Raw genomic sequence first — 14,123 nt, 5'->3', positions numbered from 1 at the left:
CGTAAAAAATATGAAAAAAGTTATGTGAATTTTATGTGAAAAATATGTATCCGTTATTCATCTCAATAGCTAGTAAACTTCAGAAACTTGGACTTATTTTAGTTGTTAGCATTATTTAACTCTTAGGGGTTTTTTTAGAAATATCTGGGAAATAGATGTATCTCATCTATTCTAGAAAAATTCTAGAATACATTTCCATTTTATGAATAAAAAACGTGCTTTAGCAAACACTGCACCACAGGTACTTCAACTTTAATGAATGCCAATCTATGCTGTGCTTTCATAATTAAACTCATCTAAATTACATCTTGCCCTGACTTCTTTTTAGAGAGGGACAATGAAAGACAATGAATATATTGCCTTCAAAAGTAACTGAAAATTGTCTTTGTGAAACATAGAAACTGGCATTTCATTAGAGTTTTTTAACCCAAACCTTTTATAAAAGATGCAATCACAAAGCACATTCAGAATAGCAGTGCTGGCAGCTGAGTCCCGTTCCTGTGAGGAATGTTCAGGTCTGTTATAATTAGATGTGTCTGTTATCTCTAGGCTCCCATGGCATCGTGTTGCCACCATATGCAGGGCCTGCTGGATTTGTCCAAGCCGTGGCCTTTCCTCATGGTGCTGGTAAGTTCTATTAAATATATATATACATATAAATGTGTGCATATGTATGCATATGTGTGTGTGTATATACATATATATATATATATATATACACACATATATATATACATACATATATATATATGTGTGTATATATATATATAAAGCAGTACTGCTATCTGAGTACACCTGGTTTCAGAGCAATTTAAGTCTAGCAGTCAGAACCCAATGTTCACCTGAGTCATTCTGATTACCTTTGTACATCATAGTATTCAGTAAAATTTCTTGCCATAATAAAACACATACGTTGATATAGTTTTTAATTTCATAATTAAATTTAATGCGATGATAAAGATAACCTGCAAGAGAAGAAATTCTAAGCATCTGTTTTTCTAAGAATTACAGAACTTCTGTTATGTAAAAAGGTAAAGTAGGAAGTCTTTGCTTTTTGGGCTTCATAGCTAGATGAGAAATGAATAGTTTTCTAGATTGAGTGATCTTTTCCTTTCTCGCACAGGATAAACTTTGGTGCTAACTTCTTTTCTGGGCTGCTCAATATTTTTTCATCTCTAGAGGGCAGGTGCATCCTGCTTTACTGGTCTGATACTAGGAATAACTAAATAACTTTAAAGCATTTTTTTAAATCAAATATTGATGGTTTTGCTTAACCTGATTTTGTCTTCTAAAATGTCTCAAGCATTGCTATTAATACCTTTGCAGGTCTTGCAGTTCCAGCTGTTGCTGGAGCACTTGGTTCTCTTGCAGTCCCCACATCTGCAGCACCTGGGCGGATAACTATTCCAGGTGTTACTGGTGTTCCAGGAAATTCTGTTTTACTGGTCAGCAACCTCAACCCTGAGGTAAGTATGATCAATAGAAGTGATGCAAGTATCCATGTACACCAACTGGCAGAATCCTTTCTGGAAATGAACATAAGCAGAAGGCATACATGAGGAATGCTGTTGTGTTGATGGTATCAAAAACAGGGCAGCTCTATTATTGTTTGAGATAATTTGCAGTATTGATGGGGCTTAAAAACCCTGGTCAGCAGTGAAAAGATTCTCAGCACAATTTACTTCAGGAAACATAATCTAGCAGTGTAGTGTAAGCTTACTAATTAGCAAAGGCTCTATGGTCAGATGTGAGAAATGTTTGAAGAGGTAGACAATGTACACATGTATTATGACTACACTCACTGGTATCTCAGTTAGAGTTCTTTGAGTACCACTTTATCATTAGAGGAGCCAAAGAATTTTTCATTTGATACAAAACATGAGGAGTCGGAGAAACAGGAGGGACAGGAAAGGAAGATAAAAGCATGACAAAACAAATGCATTTCAAAACATTGATAGGATCTTCCTAGTTTTTCAGCCCAGAGCAGAGCAGGCTGAGGAGAGGCCTGATGGCGGCCTGCAGCTCCCTCAGGAGGGGAGCGGAGGGGCAGGCGCTGAGCTCTGCTCTCTGGGGACAGCGACAGGACCCGAGGGGACGGCATGGAGCCGGGACAGGGGAGGGCCAGGCTGGGGGTTAGGGACAGGGTCTGCACCCAGAGGGGGTCGGGCACTGGGACAGGCTCCCCAGGGCAGCAGTCACAGCACCAGGCCTGCTGGAGATCAAGAGGTGTTTGAACAGTGCTCTCAGACAGATAGTTTGATTTTGGGGTCATCCTGTGTGGAGCCAGGAGTTGGACTTGGTGATCCTTGTGGGTCTCTTCCAACTCAGGATATTCTATGATTCTAGTTTTTTAAGTTAATTTAATTATCTGATTCTATTTTTTTAAAAGCTAATAAATAAACGTGTTCACTTTCCATAGTACCACATTTTTTTTTTTTAATTTTTTTTTTGGTATGTTGGCTGTAAAATTGCCAGGGACAACTTGGATAGTTATTTGTATAGTGGATTGTTTCATAAGCTTGCCCCTATTATTCAAACATTACACATTGATATACTTAATTAAAAGCAATATACATCTCTTAAATAAATAAATAAGCTTTACAAAGGCCATGTCTTAATACACATTTCTGCTTGACTGCTGATAAGCAGTTCTTCAACAGCAATGTAAAATTGTTTATTTTACTCACTCATTAAATTCACTTAACCATAAAACTGATAAAACTGAGTTATAGTCAAAGTGGAAGTTAACTTCATTATTACTAAGGTTTAAAAATTTGTTGACCAATTCCTTTAGTATTTAAGTAATTGCTGTGTTTCCTACTTTTTTGTCCTAATAGTTGAATTCTACGCTAAGCATAAAAAGAAATAGCTGTAGATTTATTAGGACTGTAAGACAAACCAATTATACTTTGCTTTGTTAGTGTATCTTATCACTTAATTTCTGATGATTGCTGTGGACAGGCTTCCTACAGCTAATTATTCAAGATGAAAAGGAATGTGCTTTTTAAAAATAAGGATATGTAAAGGATAGACCAAAGCTGGTTTTAGGACATTGCCACTTTACCTAATACTAATCATATCTAAGAAGTCATGTAGAACATCACTCTGCAATGCATGATACAACGTAAATTCATTAAATATTGCTAAACTTTTTAAAAGGTAAAAATAAGAACATACAACAACATTAAATGTTGGAAATATAAGTCATCGTAAATACATTTCTAGGAAAGTGTGTTACACTTGTTCATTGGTAGTGGTTGAAGCCTATTTCGTCTTTTTCTATGTATTGAAAATCTGGTTCATCTTATTTCAATTTTCATTTCTACTCTACTGCAGGGTTTCACTGTGTGTTTGAACTATCCTTCATGATTTTTAAATTAGCTATTTTGCACATCTTCCCCAAAAAAGCATATTTTAGTAGAAATATTGCAGTCTCATTTCATTAAGAAATGCCTTTAAATAAATTCTGCATTGAATTAAAGTATTCGAGGCAAAAGAATAAACTTGAAAAACATTTACATTTTACATTGATATTAATTGTTTCTTTATAGGGTGATATTTAGGCTGCAGTGTGTTCTGTTTTTAAATAATTCAGGTATGTTTTGATAAACATTTCAGACCTTGTGAGTTGAAAAGGAATAGGCCTAGAATGCGAATAGTGCCTTCTGATAAGTAGGTATTTTTAGTACTTATTTCTAGCAAAATCTTCATCTCAGTTGAATAAAATCTGGTTTCATTAAGGTATAAATTAACTTCTTTGGTACTTGGGGAAGTTGGTACACTATGGTTTAATTAAAAACCTCTGAAGAAAAATTACTTCTTTTAGAGTCAGGCTTTGTTCTCACAACTTCTAATCAAACAAAATTTAAACAGCATTTTCCATATGTTTCATATATAAGCAATTAAATAGTACACGTGTCACATATTGTGGTCATGTGCAGAGATGAGGACAAAACTGAAGACAATGCAAATACATTTAGAAGCAACCAGTTTTAGTTTTGTTGTTGGTATCTCATGTTGAGAAAAGACAAATGAGTTCTTGAATGCTCTTTTCTATTTCTAGTGTAGCAAATGGCTTCGATTTTTCAGTGAATGAACTGCTTGGAAAGAATAAGTTCAAGTAATTAAGTCACTTAATATATTAATAACTTCTTCAGCATGACTCAGTCTTGAGTGATGAAAATGCATGAGCTGAAGTGTTAGCTTGTTTAAATATTTCATATATGCATAGCAGATATATATTAACAAGAATGCTATACGCTGTAGTTACTGAAGGGAATGGCTTTTGGAGAAACAGTTTTATGTATTAGTGTGCAGTATCTCTCCCATTCTTTTTGTTTACCCCGCACTTACGGAGTAGATTTCTTTATTTGCATGGCTTTAAAAATAATATACTCATTTTATCATTTAAACAGGCCATCACACCACATGGACTTTTCATCCTATTTGGTAAGATACGTCAAATATACCTTGAGAAACTACAGGACTAGAATTCTTTTTATTTAACTGACAAGCAATGGTAAATTAAAGTTCCATTTTGTCCAGAAAATGCACAATAGAATGGGCTGGTTTTAAAACAACAGTAATTTTGAGGCAGTAGTTTCAGTAGTACACAGGTACCAAAAAGGCAGAATGGTTATGGTTTCAGAACAACCAGTGTGTGCTCTGATTTGTTTACTGAAAAGAAAGGTAAAGCAAAGTAAGATGAAAAAAAAGATTGTATCAGGGGAAACACACTACAGAATTGTCAGATACGTTACTTGCAGGGAAGAATGTTCTCATGGTAATATTTTAATATGCCTCTATTGTGAGGACTTTAACACTGTTGCACTGTTTAAGAGTTGAACACAGACATGCAGTTTTATGACAGATATACTGTTTTTTTCCCCTATTTCTGAGCCTCAGAAAATAATACACAAGCTTGAAAGCTCTCTTTCATACTAATATTCTAACCAAACTGTTTAATGAGGTGACTGTTCTTTGTTTACACTAAAGTTAATCAAAAGAGAGAGACTTGCCCTTGAGCTTTTTGTAGTAATTGTCTGGACAACTTTTCTTTCTGGGTTTCCACAGGTGTGTATGGTGATGTGCATCGTGTGAAGATCATGTTTAAGAAAAAAGAAAATGCTTTGGTTCAGATGGCAGATGCAAACCAGGCTCAACTAGGTACTCATTTTTAAGGCAGTTATGCTTGTAGCTACCATGAATGTGATAAAGATTAGGAATTCGCCATCTGTCAGTGGCTAATGTAACAAATTTAATCCATCATGGTGATGCTTACAAACTTCATCTTTCATATATTAATATTGATCTGCTTACTTTCATGTATGCAAATTATTTTCCTATAATGATTAAAAAAAAAAAAAACAACCTGCAAATCTCAGTCTAGTAAATGTTAGAATTAAAACATCATAGAATTTTCCTCTAGTTTACCTTGTAAATAACTCATAGAGTTTTCATGTACATCATCTTATATGTACCTGTTGAAAAATAATCGAGTGCTCTTTATTGAAAAGCTGTTTTATGTTTCTGTTGCATTTAGACTGGAGGATATATACATCCTTATACTTGTTTTAAATGTAATGTTGTGAAGGGAAACATAACCCACCTCATAAAAATGGAATTTGCTATTTAAAATGAGAATGTGAAATCTGACACTAAATAGGAGAAAACAGCAGTATGCAAAAAATCATTTTTTCTTCCACTCCAATCATCTGTTTTCCTGTTCAAATGATGTTTTCACTGATTAGCTATCAGCAACTTGAATGGACAGAGGCTTTATGGGAAGGTCCTCCATGCTACTTTTTCAAAACATCAGTTTGTTCAGCTGCCTCGTGAAGGACAAGAGGACCACGGTTTGACAAAGGACTATAGCAACAGCCCTTTACATCGCTTTAAGAAGCCTGGCTCTAAGAACTTCCAAAATATCTTTCCTCCATCTGCCACCCTGCATCTCTCCAACATCCCGTGAGTACCTACATGTACAATTTTCTTGGAAAGATGATGTTTTGTAGGTTATGTTCTAAAAGCTACAAAGCCTGACGTGAGCTGTAAATTTCCTTGTCCTTCTACAGTTTCCTGAGAATTGGGTCATTCTGCTCTGTAACTAAAAACAAGCAAATCCTGTAACTGTCTTTTTTTATTGCTAGTGAAGAGGATAATGGATTGAAAGTTATTACTCTTCTTGATAAGTTTTAATAGAGTTTACATTTTCTTGAGAAAATATATTTATTTTTTCATATCCTAAGTTCTGTGTTACAAATTTTTATAGAAAATTAAAGACATGCTTTTTGAGAGTTACATTGCATCAAATTCATCAGTAGCATCATTATGTAATGTACATACAGTTTTTAATGTTTCTAATGCTTTAAATAATGGTTTGTAGAGAATTTACAATAATCATGTAAGGGGAAGTTGTGTTTAAAAAGCAGTTACTAAAAAGTGTGTACTTTAAAACTGAAAACAACCTTTTTCCATGCTAGAATGTTGTCAACAATGTGTGAACTGACAACCAAACATAAGTTTGCACAGGCTTCTTTTGTTCTGCAGCTGTTCTAGGGGAAAAAAAAGAAGAAACTGGAATTTTGTTCAAACAAGATAAAAATATATTTAGGACACTTCTTAAATGTCTTTTTGAGTAAAATAGAAAACTTTCAAAATTGAAAATACATGAAGCATACTACTAATAATTACAAGACCTCATATATATCTGGAGTTACCCATTCATTTTTATGCAATCTGATTTTAACAGAGACAGGACTGAAGGTGGATGAAAAGCAGTAGATTGTATCTGAATTATTTTTGTAGCATACTACAGCGCTAAATCTTAGTGTCAAAGCCAGGATTTGGGGGCTGAAACGTTGACTGGGCTTACGTTGGTGGAGATGGTATTTGATGCTCAAATTTAGTTTAGAAGCCAGAACTGGGAATTTGATAATATTACCGATCTCTGTGCTCTTTTGCAAGTTGAGGTGGTTTTGTTTTGTTTTGTTTTTTAAACAGGCCTTCTGTTTCTGTTGATGATCTGAAGAACCTTTTTGCAGGTACTGGATCTACTGTGAAAGCCTTCAAATTCTTCCAGTAAGTTCTTATGTAAAAACATTGTGCAATCTTTCATCCTGGAAGATGGATAATGGTTTTTTTGGGAAACTCCATTTCTGTATGACACTATCTATAGGTAACAGCTGTACAGCTGTGACATGTTTATGACAATTCTAATCTTAAAATTTCAAATGGGATACTATATTATCATAATTAAATGAAAGATATTTGGACTTTTGACAAATTCCACGTGTGTTTGAAGTAAGATAAGTTTAAGGAATGTAAATGAAATAGTACCTTCTTCAAAAAGAAATACAAGACGTATATGTAAAATGTTAAGTGAAAGATGACAATGAATCTGTTCTAGCATTTATGAATGTTGCTTGGCAACATTATTTTAGCACAATCCCATACATATAGACAATACAAATGTTTCCTAGAGGTCTTTGAGCCATATCTTGACTCATCTTTTTGAAATGCATAGTTATGGAAGAATGGCATGGCTGTAGACCATTAATCCACAAAATTTATGTAGTCTCGGTATCTTCCTTTTTTATCAGATGCATAACTAAATCTGAGTCACTGCACAACTGTTCAGTGTGGAAGCAATTTATATGGCATGGCTGAAAAAATACATGCACTATATTTTTGTATTGGCTACTGTGATGAAAATCTGATTAGGATTAATAATGTTTTTTGTTGTACTTAGGAAAGATTGCAAAATGGCTCTTATCCAGCTGGGCTCTGTGGAAGAAGCAGTTCACGCTCTCATTGCGCTTCACAATCATGACCTTGGAGACAACCATCACCTCCGAGTTTCCTTCTCAAAATCTACAATCTGACTTTTCTGTGAACATTCCTTTTAAGACAGCATTGCAGTTTTGGTTAAAATCTTCAAATAGAGACTGAAGCAGCTGTGACCAACTCTGCCTCTTAAAAGAAAAAGCTTATTCATACACACAGCGAAGAATTAGGGGATGATCTTTTTGATTGTAGCTGCCAGTATGTGATCAACATTTAATATTCATTCATAAAAAGATCTTCTACGAAATGTCTTTTAGAAATAATATTTATCATCAAATTTCCTACTTAAAATTTTGTTTTGAGGATATCTTTTTAGTTTTTATTCCAAATCAGCCTTACAAAACATTTTGGAGTGCTTTTACAATACACCAAACAACAACAAAAAAAAATCTAACAAAATGATGAGTCTACTCTACATATATTAAACACTAATTTGAATGTGAAATAGTGCTTGGATTTCTTGAAGAAAAGCAAGCATTGACTGTGAGTGCCCTCTGAATAGTATTTATGTTACTGAGGTGTGTGTTCATACTTTGGCAAATCTTTACAACTAACTTTTCTTAGAAAACAAAGTCTATGCTGTTCGTATGGGTTAAATTATTAGAGAAAAGGCAGTGCCTTCTCGCTGTGGAATAAAAAATATTTGAGTTTCTTCAAGATGTGATATCAGAGATTTAGCTTGACTTCATCATGTAATGGAAGCTTGATGTGTTATTTTTACTACAAAGTCGTGTTGTGTAATAGTATTTTGGAGAATATAAGAGGGGAAAATAGTCCTGATTTCAAAGAGTTTTTTACATTTCTTTAAAGAAAAACATGTTTACAATCTTATAGAAAATATTCAGGTCTATGACGGTTTAATGAATTTTTAAGAAGTTATTTTTGGTAAGGTCATATTTGGGGATGAAAAATTAAACCTCAGCAGTTTTTTGTACCACTATGGTTACTGTGTATTTACTTAGTTTCTTATTATGTGCCTTACTATGTGCTTAAGATACAATAGCTTTGAGTTTTACTGAAGTAGCTTGAAAAATGTATTGTGGGCTTTTCAAATTCTCTTGTTTCTGTTTTTGTACATATTTTCCTTGCTACTTGTATTATTTTATTTTATTTTTTTTCAGTAAGTAACACTCTGAATTCTAGTTACTGGTGCTTCGATGTAGAGATAGGGCAGATGTGGGAAAGAGGTTTAACTCATTGTACAATCCTGTAGGCCTCTTTGAACTTTGCTGGTTGCAGTTGTCTGATACCCATATTTGACTGGAAAAAAAAACAACAACAACAACAAAATCCCACACAGAAAAATGCATCAAAACAAACAAACAAACAAAATCTCTACAGAAAGGTAAAAGAGCAAATTCACTCCAGTTTGTGGACTTTATCAAACTTTTTGAGAGACAGTGGCTGTATCAGATTATTCTCTTCCAGGTTCCTGCATTTTCATCCCAATATTGACCTTAAAGGGCATTCTTTCCTTTATAGATATCAAAAAGTTCAATACTGATTGTCCATTTCTATTTGGAGAATGAGCTGAGATGCAGTTAGTTTGTGTTGAAAGTACAAATGAACTTTACTGATTTCTGACTGTATTTTAAGAAGAAATACATTTTTACTTCTTTTTCTCTTTAGAATTTATAAAAAAAATGTCATTTTTGGAAGAGGTGATATCATAGCATTGCTTACTTAAAACTACTGTAGTTCATTTCTGCAGTAATGTTTTGCAGCTTATTCATTTTTCTCATGATTTCTTTTTATGAGTTGAAGGATTTTCCCTATTTTCTAGATTAGAGCTTGTATTTCTAGAGAGATCTGAGCATTTTGGAGTAAACTTCTTCAAATAGTTTCCCTGAATTACATTTGTAAAATCAGTGAGATGCTGCCTTGCCCTTTAACAATGTCTATAACTTCATTAGAAAAGCAGCAGCCAACCGTAGTGAAAAAGGTGCCAGATCTCTATACCACAACAAAAACGTGCTGTTTGGCAGCTGGTAAAGTGCTGACTATGTCGGTAGCCATAGTAGGTGCTGTACACAAGTAAATAATTATTCAGAATGTAATATTTGATGGAAAGTTACTGTGGTTTAGGTATAGCTATGTTGTCTTCGAGATTTGAGGTAGTCTTTCCATTTTACCCTCTTTGAGATGGCTGATTCAGTTTGGTGAATTTTCAAACATTTTTTTTTTTCCATGAAAATTAATTCTGTGGTGCCAGAGCAGCCTAGAAAGTATCATCTTTACATTTTTAGCGAAGTACAGTTGTAGGCAGCCTTGTTCATTTGCAGATAGAACCATTTTCAACAAGACAGGTAATTCGTAACTCACGTCTGCGTTCAACCTTCTTAGCAGTCACATTGATAACAGCTCCAGACAGCTGCTGAACTGAGAACGCTTCTTGTTACTGCACATCAAGTGGTTTGATAGTATTAAGACATTATTCATAAAATACGATTTGTCACTTTTTTTGAAGAGCTACAGCCACAGAGGAGAGAAGTCATATTAGACCTGAATGTAACTCTAAAGCAGGGAAAAGGAACCATAAATTTGAGAGTTAATATTGACATATATAATATCAGAAACAGTATATGTATATTGTCTGTATAAAATGTTATATGTATATACAAACAGACAAATTATGTGCCTTTTTAATTTGTTGACTATAATAACAGAAGGTGAGAATGCTTAAATAGATGTAAGGGGATAAATGAAAGGGCCTTAAATAAATGTAAAGGGCCTACAACATTCTCTCAGAGAGAGGAGTATATTTTTGTTTTTGTCTTAATGTTAGGATATAGCTAATGTCAGCTCTGGACTGCTTGCAGTTTGAAATGTAGAGGCCTACAGTTTAAGTTGCCAGATATTTACAGATCTTTAATTTAAGAGAAATCTGGGTAGTAGATATTTATGATCCTATGGTTTATTTTGTTTGTTTGTTTTTGCTGTTGTGATACATTTATCCTCTATCTTTTTATAACTTCCTTTTGTTGTTGCTCTGTTTCTTCAGTTGAGTTGTTCTCATGAACTTGCATCTAGATTGGTGTGCATCGTAGAGATTGTGCCTCTTACGGAGACCTGCTTGTACAAAAAGTGCAGGCGGGCTTCAAAAATAGCAGTACGTCTTCATGCTTGCTTAACAGACAGATGGTACTAGTTAAGGCTAGCTTATGTCATTCAGTATTCTGCCTTGAATAATTACAGGCAAAACCAGTACTATAATGCACCGTTAGTGGAGGATCAGGACGGCAGGAGTAATTCTCATGCTTTGTGCTTGACTCATCCGTGCCTGGCTGCAAAAGCGCAGTTGCATCTCAGTTCATGGTTCTCAAAAGCATACACGAGCTTGGTATCGGTGAAAAGAGCAGGACTTGGGAAAGAATGGTTTTATCCTACAGATCCTTACACAGAGGGTGGGTTCTTACAGATGCACGTTGGAAAAGAACCTCTGAAGGCTTTAGTCCTACCTCTCACTAAGATTAGGGCCAACTTTGAGACGGTGTTCAGAGAATTGTCCAGAGTTTTCAGTATTTACGAGAATGGATATTTCACAAATACTGAGCCACAGTTGCAATGTTTGACTGCCCTCATTGTGATTTTTTTTTTCCCTTGTGTAATCAGGCTTTAAGCATATTGCATCCTACATGCGTTGCCTTCTGTGCTATTACTGTGCAATTCTCAAAGACGTTCCTGGCTCCATCTCCTCTATACTCTGGCATTCAGTTGTTAAGGATAAGTTTATAATTTCTTTAACGTAAATTCTTAGTTCCCGTTTAAGTCATTCGTGGAGTACCTTGTAATGTGTATGATGTAACTCACAAGTTGTACGCTAGAACACTAATGTTTAAATCCTGACCGTGGCTGCCAGCAATGGCTGATGATGGAGTTCTCTGCCTTTATATATACCAAGTCAAAAATCAGCTCTGGGTTACCTCCAACTCTATTTTTTTTTTTGTTTTTTTTTTTTGGTGGAGGCACGCTTGGTTCAAAGTGTAGTAAGGCCTTTTTTAGCAACCGGGGATGTCCCTTAGTGCCTTTTCAATTGTAATTTGTTGCTTAATGGTAGAACTTTCACATCCAAGTTCTTTAAAATGTCTTGGAAAACTGGAACAAGTTGCTTCAGGGGATGGCGAACCTGTGTTTGTATGCTGAGAAAACTACTTACCCTTGTTGAAAAAAAAACTGCCAGCGTGTCTTGCTCTCTGCAGATTCATTCATTTTGTTTAGCAAAGTGATGAGGTTTTTATTCTGTTTTGGTTGTGGACCTACTCTTATTGTATACGAGTAGCACGTACTGCTGTTTTTCAAGTGAGAGGGTAACTGCTTATAAGAAGCTTTTTTTTTTTTTTTTCCTTTTTTTTTTTTTTTTTTTTTTTTTGCTTCAACCTTTTGTCTTGGCATGGTGCTGTCCAAAGCAGACCTACCAAACTGAGTGTACTTCCAGTTGCGCTGAAAGAGGTAGGGTTCAGATTATACTTTTTTTTTTTCATTACCTTCATCTTCTGTCTTCTGAAGATCTCTTCGCTATACACAAGGCTGTTTGCCTGTTCTTTTTAAAGCAAAACCTAACAGTTAAGAATTGTGCATTATTTCATGAAAGAACAGAAAAAAAAAATCCTGAGATTCTTAATTTCAGGGCTTCATTGTGTAGGGTGGGCAGGGACCAACACAAAGTGGGACCAAAGTTTATGTGCCTTCTGTAGTCCTATATGTAGGGTTTTTTTTTCTATCTATTGCTGGTTTAAGTATAATAAATACCTTTTTTTTTTTTTCCCCTTGAAATCGTATATTTATATTGTTAAGAATTAATGTTGTCCACTGACTACACAAGCAGTCAATTGCAACTTTCAATACAGATTTAATTATGTCTTTGCCTTTACCACTGCAGTATTCTGTTTTATTTTATTTCGTACTGCAGTATGCCAGAATCCAAGCATAATCCAGATATTTCCAATTTAGAATTGTCACAACAGCTTGTGCCTGGAGCAGTCCCCAACAAATGAAATGCTTACGTAGTTGAAGGTCCTTGATAGATGATGAAAACCTTTACCTTAGATTAACGTCACCACTGTAAACAGTTTTCCCCTTCTTGGAAACTGTGCATTATTTATGATGAGCGAGAACCTAACCACCATGTACTTAGCCCATTTTAAGCACTTTCCAATCTTTCTTGAGTGTACTGTCGACTGTCTGCAAAATTTCACCCTAGAACTGCAGCAGCAAGTTAAGTTGCAGTCGCTAACCAAGCAGATTCTTGCATCAGGGCATCACGTTCTCTGATCAAAGACTGACTGTACCGGTTTTACTGAGATGTGCTGTGAAAACGTGTTTCCTCTCAGATGGGAAAGACCCAGTGCAAAGTGGACTTTAGTTGAGACTGCTGCTGGTAGGTGAAACTCGTAGCAGAAAATGAGGTCATAAAGGGAACCAAATGGTGTAGGGTAAGGAGTTAACGGGCTACTTTTAGTACTGTATTCAAGACACACAAAAGCATGACTAGGAATTACTGACATTCCTTCATTTTACGTTATCTGTTGATAAAAGTCCCTTCTTGGTTTATAGAAGTGTTCGTCTAACACAAGAAAATGCTGTAAATATGTGTAACCTTTTTTTAAACCTGGCAAAAACTGTTCTGGGGGACAAATGAAAGTATAAAATGCTTTTATATATATAAAAAAAAAATCAATTGTCTTGTATATTTTAATAAACAACAGTACCAGCTTTCATTTGTAAAGCAGCTTCTGGCATTGGAGAAAAAGGATTCCATGTTTGTTGAGATGATTTATATTACAGGGGCAAAGATGATGTAATATTAAAAAAAATTAAAAAAAAAAAAAAAAACAACAACAACAACAAAAAACTATTTTCTAATTGTGTAGTGCATGGTTAGATTGAAATTGTTTACACTGCAATATATGGTTTCTTTTAGATTTATGTATTTGCTGATTACTTGGTATCTACACCTAACTCTAGTTGTTGTAGCATGCCTTTTAATAAATGTCATTACATCTGTACTCACTTGAGTTTTCCTGTGTTTTTGTCTGTTGCTTTGGGTTTATTTTTGTCTTATATTTGTGCAGCTAATAATATCTTATTTCCTTTTATTTTTTTTTTTCTTTAGCAACCACAGCCATCTAAGAAGAAGCATTTTATATCAAATGTATCTTAAGAGGACAAAAGCACATCTCCAACAATAGTTGATGTTCAGTAACACCTGAACAGGGTAGAAATCTCCATTTTCAGTAGGATGGAAAACAACCACTCTGATCCACTTCAGCAGTTGAAGA

At 34.8% G+C, this 14,123-nt stretch overlaps 1 protein-coding gene across 15 annotated transcripts in view; it reads left to right on the top strand.

Moving 5' to 3' along the window:
• The window catches only part of PTBP3 (polypyrimidine tract binding protein 3), a 70,950-nt gene extending 57,100 nt beyond the window's left edge, over positions 1-13,850 (top strand). For all 15 annotated transcript variants that reach the window (XM_084504498.1, XM_084504495.1, XM_084504504.1 and 12 more), the window contains 7 exons: positions 550-627; positions 1,327-1,466; positions 4,416-4,449; positions 5,074-5,166; positions 5,751-5,967; positions 7,003-7,080; positions 7,751-13,850. In XM_084504498.1, coding sequence (XP_084360624.1) covers positions 550-627; positions 1,327-1,466; positions 4,416-4,449; positions 5,074-5,166; positions 5,751-5,967; positions 7,003-7,080; positions 7,751-7,883 — 773 coding nt within the window. In that variant the 3' untranslated portion in view covers positions 7,884-13,850. The remainder of the gene's footprint in view (positions 1-549; positions 628-1,326; positions 1,467-4,415; positions 4,450-5,073; positions 5,167-5,750; positions 5,968-7,002; positions 7,081-7,750) is intronic.
• The last annotated feature ends 273 nt before the right edge of the window (positions 13,851-14,123 follow it).

The sequence above is a fragment of the Aythya ferina genome (assembly GCF_964211825.1).
Source record: "Aythya ferina genome assembly, chromosome: Z".
Taxonomy (NCBI): Eukaryota; Metazoa; Chordata; class Aves; order Anseriformes; family Anatidae; genus Aythya; species Aythya ferina.
The sequence above is the reverse complement of the archived record's forward strand: the minus strand, read 5'-3'. Positions and strand labels throughout refer to the sequence as shown.